Here is a 12,419-nt window from a genome sequence, read left to right as displayed (position 1 = left end):
AAAAAAAACTTTGAATCTTAATTTTTATCCACAACCTGCAGGCCATGTCAACCAGTTATTCTTGTGCTTTTGAATCATTTTCTGTTTTTCTTATCCCCCCACCCCCACCTTTGTTTACCCTCTTCTACCTGTTTTTTGATTTTGTTTGGTGGTTCTTCTTATTCTTTTTCTTTTCTTTTTGGTTTTTTTTAAGCTTGTTTTGTTTTGTTCTCCCCCACTCCTCCCCTCCCTCTCACCTGATTCTGACCTCTCCCGATTTGGTGTGGTTCGCAAACAGACAAGCCCCAAAGCTCTCTCTCTGGGAACCTCTGCCTCAAGGTGGTGGTGGTGTGTTAAAACCTTTAAGCCCCTTGCTAGCACTGCCCTTCAGCTATGTGGGCTCCGTCAGCTTTTCTGAGAGTCTCATATTGATAAGAGGCCACCGGGGGAAGGAGCTTTCTTTCTCTTTTAAATACACTCAAGGCATCATTGGAGACTGGGGGTGGGGAGGGAGGGTGGGAAAGAACCCAGAGGGCAGGGGAGAAGGCGTGATGGGAAGGAGAAGGCAAAACCCAAGTGAGTCCAAGCCGGAAGAGAAATATAAACTGAGCTAGTCAGTTAGCCTTCGCGTAGATAAGACTACTTCCTAGTGAATCTGTGCCACTCTCTGCAGGGGACGAGCCGTGTGTCTGTTCACATAGATTCTGGAAGGAGTTGGGGCCCTGGGTGTCCAGAGAGAGGGTAGAATGTGAGGAAGGGTACTTCCCGTGCCAGAGCAGACTTAAGACTTGGGAGCCACACAGCCCCGCCTTCCCACCCCAAGTCACCTCTTTAATTGCTCTGCGCCTGCCTGGCATGACTTGCGGGGGGACATCCCTTAGGTGATGGCCAAGTCCTCGAGAGCATCAGATGACGCCTCTACCTTGGCATCTTTGCCCTTTATATTCACAGACAACTCTCCTCTCCCCTGTTTCTAGGAGAAAAAAAAAGTGCGTTCGCTACATACAAGGTGAAGGCAGCTGCCTCAGCCCACCCTCTTCAGACGGAAGCTTACTAGAGTCGCCGCCCCCGTCCCCGCATTTGCTAGGCTCCCCTCCCCAAGACGCCAAGTCACAGACTGAGCAGACACAGCCACTGTCGCTGTCCCTGAAGCCTGACCCTCTGGCCCACCTGCCCATGATGCCGCCGCCACCTGCACTCCTGCTGGCTGAAGCTGCCCACGGCAAGGCCTCCGCCCTCTGTCCCAACGGGGCCCTGGACCTGCCAGCTGCCGCCCTGCAGCTACCCATGGTCCCCTCCCCATCGCTCGCACAGCCATCTACATCTTCCTTACATTCCCACGGCTCTCTGGCTGGGACCCAGCCCCAGCCTCTGTCTCTGGTGACCAAGTCTTTAGAATAGCTACACCTCGTCCACCATCGCCTGCTTGATTAAAGTTGTTTCCTTCCGGTTCTTGGTTTGCCCTCCCCCCTTCCCCCTCCTCTCCCTCCCCCTCCCCCCTTGGAAAGCTTTTGTTTGTACTCTTAATTTTGTGCCGCTGTGGCTACATGAGTTGATGTTTATCGAGTTCATTGGTCAATATTTGACCCATTCTTATTTCAACTTCTCCTTTTAAATATGTAGATGAGAGAAACCTCATGATTCTACCAAAATTTTTATCAACAGCTGTTTAAAGTCTTTGTAGCGTTTAAAAATATATATATATATACATAACTGTTATGTAGTTTGGATAGCTTAGTTTTAAAAGACTGATTAAAAAGCAAAAAGGAAAAAAAAGAGAGAAGCAGTTTTGAAGCATCCTGCAGAAGGAGTTGGTTCTGTATTATTTGTATTAAATACGAGCTTGCGAACCAATCACTTTTACATCTTGGTTTTTAAACCTTGAGGGCACAATGAATGCAGTGCCGTTTCTTTCTTTTCCTTTCTTTCTTCTTCTTTTTTTTTTCTGTGTGAAACAACTTCTATTGTGACGTTACTTGTTATTGTTTAAATGTACAGAAACAAAGGGTTAAAATGTGTTAATATACCTTGTTCCATGGTGTTGTTCTTTTGGGTGGGAGGGGACGCTGCTCAACAATGAATGGAATCAACGCTGTTGGACCAGTAGTATTTATTGCTTTAGAGGTTGCTTGTTGTACCTGTACGTCCGTCCCTTTTTAAATATGTTTTCCTTTTTTTTCCGAAACTGTATAAAGTCCCCCCCTCCTTAGCATAAGCATCTTATATATAACAACTCATTTGTACAAGGTTTTTAAGTTTATATATAAAATGTGTACATATTTTTTTGTTTCCTTTTTTTTGACTTTTGTTTATTTGTTTGCTTCTGTATAAAACCCGGACGCCACCAAAAGGACATTAATAGTTACGTGAAGGGTCAGTAGCATTAACAAGGGTTGCTTTAAAAGCCATTATGTAAAACAAGACTTGAACATTAGTGAGAGGATTCTTCGCAGCTGTCTGAGCAGCCCTGGGAACCTCCCTGTTTCCCCTGATCTCCTAGTCCATCGCCCCGTGCTCTTAGAACATGGACTGAGCGTGTGCAAAACTTGTATGTGCCAAAACTCTCAGTGGCTTTAGCTTCCTCCCTCTCTCTTTTGATGCCGTACTTTCTGTTCACCATGTTTTGCTGTGATGTTAACATAGATAGACTTGTGTGTAGTTTTAATGTCACCTATAACAAAATTGTGTTTTGGTAGCAGACCGTCCAGAAAGCATTTTAAACGAAGAGGTCTAAACCCTTAAGGGCCAAAAAATTCTGTACATTAGATGACTCTTAAATGAAAAAGAAAAAAAAGGAAAAAAAAACCAGCTGCCGCTTTTATGTACACACATTACATACAAGTAGGTGGTGAACTTTGCAAACAAGAAAACCTAGGCATGCTGATGTTGTAAAAAATGCTGTATAAAGCTGAGACCTGTCCCTTCAGTGCCATCGTAGTTGACATGAAAGCGATTGTAAAACTGTCTCTGGTTTTCTCTGGTTTCTTAAAAATGCTAACTATAACATTTTTTTTCCTGTGAATACTCTGAATGTTTCCTAACAGTTGTGATGTTACCGTTCTGTTTTATGCTTATTCCAAGTTCATTTTGAATGGTTTGGAAGCCATTTTTGTAATGAATAAATGTCCATGCTGTACAGTATCTGTAGCATGCCGTTCTGGATTAATAAAAGCGACTTAGTATGTGCAGAGAAAGGCTGGTCACTTGCTTCTGTGCTTTGGTTGTCTCTTTTTGGACACTGGACTTCCTCTGGAGGAGAGACTGGCCAGGCTAGAGCTTTAAGATGGTATAGGTAGTACGTGGTGGTGTGTGGTGACTGGATGCCTAAAATGGTCTTTTAAAAAGTCTTCTCAGCCAGGCGGTGGTGGCGCACGCCTTTAATCCCAGCACTCGGGAGGCAGAGGCAGGCGGATCTCTGTGAGTTTGAGGCCAGGCTGGACCGACAGCCTCCAAAACAATACAGAGAAACCCTGTCTTGTAAAACCAAAAAAAAAAAAGTCTTCTCGACTTCCTTCCCCCAACCCTTGGTGAACGTGTGGTGTATCTTGAGAAGCCAGCTATGACTTGTTTGCAGTGAAGACTCCTGTACACAAAGGGACCTTATGGTGGTTTTTGTTTTGCTTTGTTTTTTTGTTTTTTGCTTTGTTTTTTTTTGTTTTCACAACGAAGGGACAAATGATGCTAGTTTGGCCATCATTCACTCGTACCCTGTCCATTGCACAGTCTGAAGTAGAATCTGATTCTAGACAGTGTGAGTTAGTCCACATGGAGTAGACTTAAGGAGCCGACTGGGTACCACTTGACTTTTCTAGCCACTGCCTGAGGGAGGGGAGGCATGGATACAGGGTTCTGGTTTATCTAGCAATCATTGAGCAAGCATCTTTTTTAGAAAATTAGCATCCCATTCACGTAGCTGTTCGTGGAGAGGAGGAGATTTAAGCAGCTGGGCATGGAAGAGAGTGCTTTGCACAACTCTGCATGGGAACGGTCTTGCTGTTCAGAGCACCCATGTCCCGGGTCATCCCCTGGAATTACCCAAGTTGGTCCCCCTCACTGAGGAGGGTTGAAGTGGAGATCATCGGTGTCTCTTCTCACTGATGGGTGGACGGAACATTTGTTGTTCATGTGTCTAGGGCCATTTCAGCCATCCCAGAAGCCCTCCGTGTGGCTGTCCTTTAAGAGCGCCGTGATGTTGGGTCAAGAACTATGAGGAGCTGTGCCTTACTTGAGCTAGCTTTGAGTTTGTGAATTTTCTGTATTTTGGTTTTGTCCTGCTTTGTACTCTGATAAGGAAATTTCTGATTCCTCTTCCCTACTGTATTCTGTATGTGGGGCCCAGATTGACCTTTGAGAACAGAAATAAGGACACTGTGTGTTACTGGTGGCAATGTGCCAAGCTGTCCCTGTACATCTTCTCATTAATCCTACTACTGCCAGCGGAAGACTCCCCTGCTGGCCTCTGCCTTAATCCTAACAATGGATTGAGAAATACGATGCATCTTGTCCAAGACCACAATTGGTGGGGGGGGGGGATTGGAGGGACTACAGTGGAGACCTGGCTTCAAGCCATGTTCTCAACACCGAGTTAAACCTTCACAGGCTAGAGATGGCCCTTCTGCCTCACCGGCCTGTTCACTCTCAGGAAATGCAGCTCACAAGAGAATGAAGCTTCTCTGAACCATTGCTGTTCTCACTGGGAGCCCCTCCCCACCACAAGCCTCCTTCCTGCCTGCAGACATCACTTTCTCATGGTCCTGATCTGATGTGGGAGGCCCTTCTGTATGCTGCGAATATGTGTTGCTTTTATTGGTTGATGAATAAAGCTGTTTTGGCCAATGGCCAGGCAGAATATAGCTAGGCAGGAAATCCAAACAGAGTTACGGAGAGAAAGAAGGTGAAGTTGGAGAGACACCATGTAACTGCTATGGAGGTAAGATGTCAGACATTACTGGTAACCATAGCTATGTGGTGATATGCAGGTTAATAAAAATGGGTTGATTTAATTGTGAGAACTAATAAATAACACACATGAGCCATTGGCCAAACAATTATAATTAATATTAAGCTGAGAATGATTATTTAATAAGCGGTTACGGGGACTGGTGGGCAGGAAATAAACCGGTGTGCAGTGGGACCAGTTGAGACAGAGAAGATCTTCCAACTACTCCGATCCTGTGATGGTAAGACCTTTTCTCTGTGTTCTTAAAGCCCCCAACCCCCACCTCCTCACTTTAGCTCCCTAGTCTCCTGTGGAGGCTCAAGGGCACACGTAGTACTCCCCATGAAAGGCAATGCTGGCATTTTGGAATGACGCATTCATACTTAAAAAAGCAGTTTATCACCAATCCTGACTTCTACCCTACAGATGGCAACAGCACCCATCCTGCCCCCCACCCCGACCCTCCTGATAATCAGGATGACCAAAACCATCTCCAGACATTCCTAAATATCCTTGTGGAACCTGAAGTCCCTACACCTGAAAATCTTTTCTTTGGCGAGCCCTCCAAATGGACACGAGCATGGCTTTCATGTTCAATGTTGTGTACAAGGGTCCTGGGCACCTAAAAGGTGCCCCATGTTTCTGTGATAAAGGAAAGAGGTTGTACCTGGAGACTGATTAATGGTTCCCCGTTGTGTACTCCCGCAATGCCAAGACTGTTGGTGATGACCTTAGTAGCTCTTAGCATGCTGGACTGAAGCTGTGTGTCCCTGACAGATGTCAGGAGAAGGGAGTTTCTTTGTTGTTAGCCATCCCAAGTCAAGTCTCGCATTAAATTCAGAATGGGGGTCACCTAGATACTTAGATACTTGCTTGTTTACCCTGATGTGCTTGAGATACATTAGGAGCTCTCCCGGGTGTCACTTCTGGGCCATCAGCAATCTCATCTCCCAAATGTGGGACCAAGTCCTGGCCTTCCGTCGTCCCTATGGTAGCAACTTGAAGTCTTCCTATCTCAAGTTCATTTCCACGACTCTGCTTGCAACATCATGTCACCGTCTATTGCGTGTCTGTCCCCAGAGTTGCTCCTCATCTCTCTTGTAAGGATGCGTATGATTTTATTTCCAGGTCCATGTGGATAGTTCTTGATATGCTATCTTTAGATGCCTAACTATCATTTGCTGTATAAAAGTATGGTAATACAAGCTCTAGCTTTGGTATGTGTGTGTTCCAGTGTGTTGTGCATGTGTGTGCTCATATGTGTGTTCCTGTGTGTTGTGCACGTGTGTATATGCATGTGTGTGTGAAAATGTGCATGTGTGTGCGATGCTGTTGGCATTGTCTGGATTGACTGATACAAGGCCTTGGCCGTGTGACCACACCTGTCCTAGCATGCCCCATGTAACTAATATGCCTTACTCCACTTCTCCTGTCTCAGCCTCCCCGGTACTAGGTTATAATGTGCAACACAATGGCTGACCACATGGGCCTGTACTGGGAGCGTCCATGCTTCTGATCCTGGGGCAACTGCTGGTTCTGACTGTACTTGCTCTGACAGAGTAGTCCTGGATGGCTATGGTGGGTGCTCTCCTCTTGCAGATGCTAGAAGGTTCTCTTTTGCATCTGATGGTTCTGACTCAGATGAATGTAGGCTGGGGGGGTTGCTGTCCTCCAAATGTGGGCCTCCAAGAGAGGAAGCAGAGGGGTGAATCTGCACCTGACTTTAGGGAACCCCCTCATCCATCCTTCTTTGTCCAAGTTTCTTCAGCCCAGGGCTGACAGTCATGTCCATTTCCGTAGTCATGCTGGCACTGATGTGCAAGTGTACTGTGATCACAGAAACCAGAGGGCCCGTCTTTTTGTGCCTTCTCCGTCCCTCTTTGGGACTCTGTGAGTCCAGTAGTCAGAAAACCTAAGAAACCTAGATGAGGAAGATGCGTGCATGTCACCCAGGGATACCAGCCTCACCCTTAGCATTCATTCAACCTGGAACTCAATGGCCCTCTAAGAGTAACACCCTCTCTTTAGAAGGCCTTATCCCTGGATGGTGTGCTTTTCTCAGTATAAAATGAGGTTTTGTTTGGTTTTTTTTTGAGACGGGGTTTCCCTGTGTAGCTTTGGAGCCTGTCCTGGAACTCACTTTGTAGACCAGGCAGGCCTCGAACTCACAGAAATCTACCTCTCTCTGCCTCTGCCTCCCAGAGTGCTGGGATTAAAGGAGAGCACCACTGATGAGGAAGTCCTGCGTATATGTCAATAAAGCACTGTTGGCCAATAGGGAAGCAAGATAGGTGGGACTAGGAGTTGAGGAGGATTCTGGGAAAGAGAGACACAGGAGTCATGATGTAGCCGCCATAGGAATAAGAGGTCTGGACCCTTTTCTCTGGTAAGAGAAATACTTACATTAGCAATTATGGGTTAAACACTTAAGTCAGAGATAGCCAGTAAGAAACCAAGCAAATGGCCAACAGCTTCATAATTAATAGAGCCTCCTGTGAGTTATTTGGGGATTCAGACAATGCGGCAGGGCCCAGGTGGATGGTGAGGAAGGCTACATTCAACATACCACCACCACCTGGCTAAAATAAGGTTTTAATTAAGCCATTTGGAAAGACCCTTGGGTAGCCAGAAGATTCTTGCAGGCATCACCTGAGGCCAGGGCTGCAGACCAGAGCTGGGATCACGGGGGAACTGGGTGGAGACTGGATTTGCCAGCTGAAGCTACCCTCTTCATCTCCCACCCAAGGGTTAGGTGAGCGTCCCCAGACCCAGAATTATAGTAGAGGCTAGACCCGAGTTAGCATGTGTCTGACAGGCTGCACCAGAGAGGTCCACCTGGGGCTTTTTAGAGCTGGCCTCTTGTGAGTACACTTTGCCCGAGCTGTGAATGAGCTCATCTTTCTTTCTTTCTTTCTTTCTTTCTTTCTTTCTTTCTTTCTTTCTTTCTTTCTTTCTTTCTTTCTTTCTTTCATGTCTCCAGTGACTGTTTCTTCGTCACTTATCTGCATCAGGGTGGCTCTAGGCAATGGTATGTGTATGAACTAAGCCATCTTGCTCCTCTTTCTTCCTCTCTAAGTTTCTTCTTGTGTCATCTTACAGCACATACTTGGATATATAGAGTAATACAAGAGGGTGGGTTAAAATGTCTACTCCAATTTCTCATTTAATCTCCCATAGCAGAACAGTTGGCCCCTGTTCATTTTGTGAAGGCAGAAAGTCATGCTTGGGCTTGAAAGGACCACATGAGATCGCTTGTGATAAAGGCACAGACAGCTAAGTAAGTGACTGAGTGGAGACAGACAGGTCAAAGGGCTGACTCGAGCCACACCCTTGAGTGAGGATTTTGCTGAACCCACCAGGGATGGGTTCTTTCCCAGTGTGTACACAAGAGTATTCTCTTTTTACTTGTGTTTTCTTCATGCTTTTTGTGGTTTCTGGGTGAAGAGGAAGGAGGAAGAGGGAGTAGAGGAGGGGGAAGGTGACAATGATGACAGTTGACAATTACATGGATTGAGCCATTTTTGGACTCACCACTAGAAGTTAAAGAATCTTAGGAGGATTGGAAGAACATCAAGTGTATGACCCTACGTATCTTTTCAGTGTTGTCTATTCATATCATATAGTGTTTTTCACAGTATGGGTTGTAAGCCATTGAAGGTCAGGAGATGCATGTAATGCATCAAGGTTAGCATTTTAAAAAGTAAGACAGAATGAAATGGAAAATAGACTCTTGTCTTATGTGTTTCCTGCATTATCTAAAGTCTTCCTTACTGTGGCGAGAGGAAAAAAGTGCAAAAGCCAAGTCTGAACAATAGAAATAGCTGCAATACATTAAGAAAAATATTTTTAATATATAAAATACAATATCCACATGTAGGAAATCCAGTTAGTAGAAGTTTATTGGTGGACAGATTATTAACTTATTATACTAGTATTTACTCAAATGGGGTTGTTGGACCTCTGGTACTTTGGAGTTTACTTGGTCAAACTGTTGGGACATTTCATACTAGGCTTCCTTTTGCAGCATCAAAGTGTTGGCTAATTATTTATGCCTGGGCTGGGGAGATGACTTAGTGGGTAAGAACCCCTGGTCTATACACATGAAGACCTGGGTTTGAATCCCAAGGACCCACATTAAGATCTGAGTACCCACCTGTAACTCCAACACTGTGGAGTTGAGTGAATCTCAGGAGTTTGATGGTCAGCCACCCTAGTTCAGATGGTGAAGTGTTAGGTTCAGTGTGAGGTCCTGTCTCAAGGGATCAGGGGGAAGAGCTCTTTAAAAGAAGGGTAGCAGACATCCTGTTCTAGCTTCTACATGGGTAGGCGTGGACCCATACCCTCTCTCTCTCTCCTCTCTCTCTCTCTCTCTCTCTCTCTATATATATATATATATATATATATATATATGAGTGTGTGTGTGTGTGTGTGTGTGTCTGTTTTATACTCCTCTTTCACTTCGCCTGCATTTTCCAACTGTAATCGGCCATAGAATTTTTTTGTAGAGGAAAATGCTTTATGAATTCATATTCCTTGAAATGTGTCTTCAGATATATAACCTTTTATGTGCATATCAGCCATCTCACCTTTTAGCAGCTCTGAGTCCAAGTAGGAAGCATTCTCCAGTGAAGAAACCGGCTTACATTAAATAGAGACTATATATCAAGCCCACTTTTGTATCAAGTGTATTTGACAGATAGTTCTGTAACAATGTTACACAGCACACTACCCCCCAAGTCAGAGGTCTACTAGAGCAAGCAACTGTTTTTCTTGCTTTGGTCGGTGTGGGCTGTGTGGCACTGACGGCTGAACTTGGCTCTAGGATGAGCTGAATCTGGCTGTGTTCAACGCATCTCTTTGTCCAAGGCAGAAACCACTGTCTTTTTTTTTTTTTTTTGGTATTTACGAGACAGGGTTTCTCTGTATTGTTTTGGAGGCTGTCGGTCCAGCCTGGCCTCAAACTCACAGAGATCCGTCTGCCTCTGCCTCCCGAGTGCTGGGATTTAAGGTGTGCGCCACCACCGCCTGGCTAGAAACGACTGTCTTAAGACTGTTTGAAATGGTAACACTGTTAATTCTGACCTCATTATTTTGTCAAAACCTGAGGTTCCTCACACAACATCAGGGTACAAAGTGTATCCTGCCCATGAATGAAAGAAGAACTGAAAGGTCAAAGGGCATAAGGCGTGGCTGTATAATTCCATATAGGAAGGATAACTTGACCTGAAAACTATGAGCATTGGACCAGTCACCTTTCACATCTTAGTCAAGCCTTCGGACAGTTCCTTGAGGTAGCTGTAACTACCTCCCCTGTTTTATACTTAAGTAAACTGAGGTTTGGATTTAAGCTCTGTTCTGGCAAGTAGCTCTCCAGCACAGCGTTGGATAACAGGCTTGTTATCTTTCTTCTCCACTCACAGGACAACAGCTCCCATGTCACCCCACTGTGGCGGCAGCCTGCATGTTTCTGTAGATGTGTGTTATCAAGTTGTTAAAGGCATTTATCACAAAGTCATCTAGAGAAACAAAGGACAGTGTAGCAGGTGTCTGTAGCAAAAGGGATACCACAGAGGACTTATGTGCAGAACTCGAAAGAAAAGCTAAACCAAACTCAAAATTGAGACTCAATAATTCGCAGAAAGGGACAATCCAAATGGCATATGGTCCACGTTAATACATGACCATGGTAGGTAGCTTCATTCATAAATGGCCCCAAACTGATACCAGCCACTGTCCATGCACCATAAGTAGCGTAGATAAGTAAACTTCAGCTAACAGGAAACGGACAGGGAATTTTCATGCCATGTCCAAAGATGCTTTCTCTTAGATCTCTCCATCCCACTAAAAAGCTTGTGGAGGTTTTGATGAGTGAGAAGAATGAAAGGAACCCGGGTTTTTGTGTGTTCTAGAGAATTCAGAGAATGCTGGGGTGTGTTTGCCCTGTGGTCTGCAGAGCAAGGTCTGAGAGGGGGGCAGCCAGGGCTGAATCGTGACAAACTCCTCTCCCGGAGTATGGCCCTTCCACGAGGAATGGAGTGATCCAGTGAATTCCTCGGAGTTCAAATGGTAGCATTGGCTACTCCTTAAGAAATGAAACAACTATACACTGCCTACTTCCTCACCTGCATTCAGATTGCCATAGCTGGTAGCCAGGTAAGGAGAGGTGAGGTCAAGGTGGGCCTCAGCAGGGACCAGGCCCAGGCATCTGGAGCAACGGCCGCTGTTCACCCAGGTAGCACTTGCAAGACTCTCCGTGCCTAGGGCTCAGTCTTTGGTGAGTTGGGCCTGGGCAAGGCTGTGTCTGTTTTCTGAGGGCCAATCATACAGCACCCTCCTGTCCAGCCTACGTCTCCCTCCCCACTTACATAACAGCACATTATACAACGTCGCCAAGCAGGTGGTATTTTTAAAGACAGCAAGTGAGCATTTTTTTGGCCTAAATTTGGGAATGAAACAGATGGATTTTTAAGACGCTGGGATTTTCCTATGAATAGTAACCCTTGTTCTCTCTCTTTAAACACCAGTTTCTAGACCACCTCCAGCAACCAATCAGCACCCTGTTATTTAATTATAACAAAATTCTTAGCTCTGTCTGCTGCCGCATGGACAAGTGGGGGGCACTGGATCAATTTCTGGAGCCAGACTGACTTGCCAACAACAATTTTCCTTTTCCCAGAGGGCCTTGGAGGCCTGGAGCGGGCTCCAAGTTCCTTCTTTCCCTCCTGCTCCGGGTGGGCTCTGTGACAGCAGCTTGAAAAGGGTTATAGAGAGGCTGATACAGGCTGGGCTTGTTGCAACCCTCCCTGACAGGCCCGTCCCCCTCGCCAGTGAGATCATGCTGGCCTCATTATGGCTGGTGCCAGGTTTTTTCCATTAACAGGTAATTGAGTAGAAACTAAAATAAGCGAAGTTTGTTTCATCCCTTGGATTTTCTTGCTGGGGTTTGAAAGAAAAACACTTTAGCATCGTTAGTGGACGAGTGTCCTTGAAAACGTATTTATGTTTTCCGAGTGATTTGTCGCTTGGTAGGTGTAATTAGCCCATTCCCTGGCCTCTCCCCTTCTTGATTTTACTGTCTAAGGGCCACTGTGTTCAGAGAATTGGAACCGCTTTTCTGGGCCCTAGGCTGGCCAGCACCTTGTGTTAAGGACTCTCTTCCATAGTTTAGTTGGTAGAGTGGAGGTCTGCGGATGACGAATGGCTGACTGCCCTGCCTTGGATCCCAAGTACACACCCATGCACACCCATACACACACCCACCCTGGTAACTCACAGTCTCAGCATTCTACCCAGAACGCCTTGCTCTCCCTTGGCCAGCTCCACCCTTCTGTGTTTTCTTCCTTCTGCCTGCTCTGGGTAGATAGCCAATGAATGGGGCAGGCAGATCAGCCTCTCTTGGTCTCTCTCTGCAGCTTCCTTTGCTAACGGGGGGGCACTCCAGCAGCTTCTACCTCTACCTTTGGTTCCAGGAACCTCAGCTTTAACCAGTAGTCCACCTAAA

At 45.8% G+C, this 12,419-nt stretch overlaps 1 protein-coding gene across 41 annotated transcripts in view; it reads left to right on the top strand.

Annotated features, from left to right (window-relative positions):
- The window catches only part of Tcf7l2 (transcription factor 7 like 2), a 191,720-nt gene extending 188,547 nt beyond the window's left edge, over positions 1 to 3,173 (top strand). For 21 of the 41 annotated variants that reach the window (XM_040742487.1, XM_021227982.2, XM_013114105.3 and 18 more), the window contains one exon: positions 957 to 3,173. In XM_040742487.1, coding sequence (XP_040598421.1) covers positions 957 to 1,380 — 424 coding nt within the window. In that variant the 3' untranslated portion in view covers positions 1,381 to 3,173. The remainder of the gene's footprint in view (positions 1 to 956) is intronic. The other 20 variants (XM_040742615.1, XM_040742603.1, XM_040742667.1 and 17 more) reach the window with 3 other exon arrangements.
- Positions 3,174 to 12,419: the final 9,246 nt, after the last annotated feature.

Source organism: Mesocricetus auratus, unplaced genomic scaffold, assembly GCF_017639785.1.
Source record: "Mesocricetus auratus isolate SY011 unplaced genomic scaffold, BCM_Maur_2.0 Super-Scaffold_4256, whole genome shotgun sequence".
NCBI lineage: Eukaryota > Metazoa > Chordata > Mammalia > Rodentia > Cricetidae > Mesocricetus > Mesocricetus auratus.
Note: the sequence above shows the minus strand (reverse complement) of the source record. Positions and strands in the feature narration are given on the sequence as shown.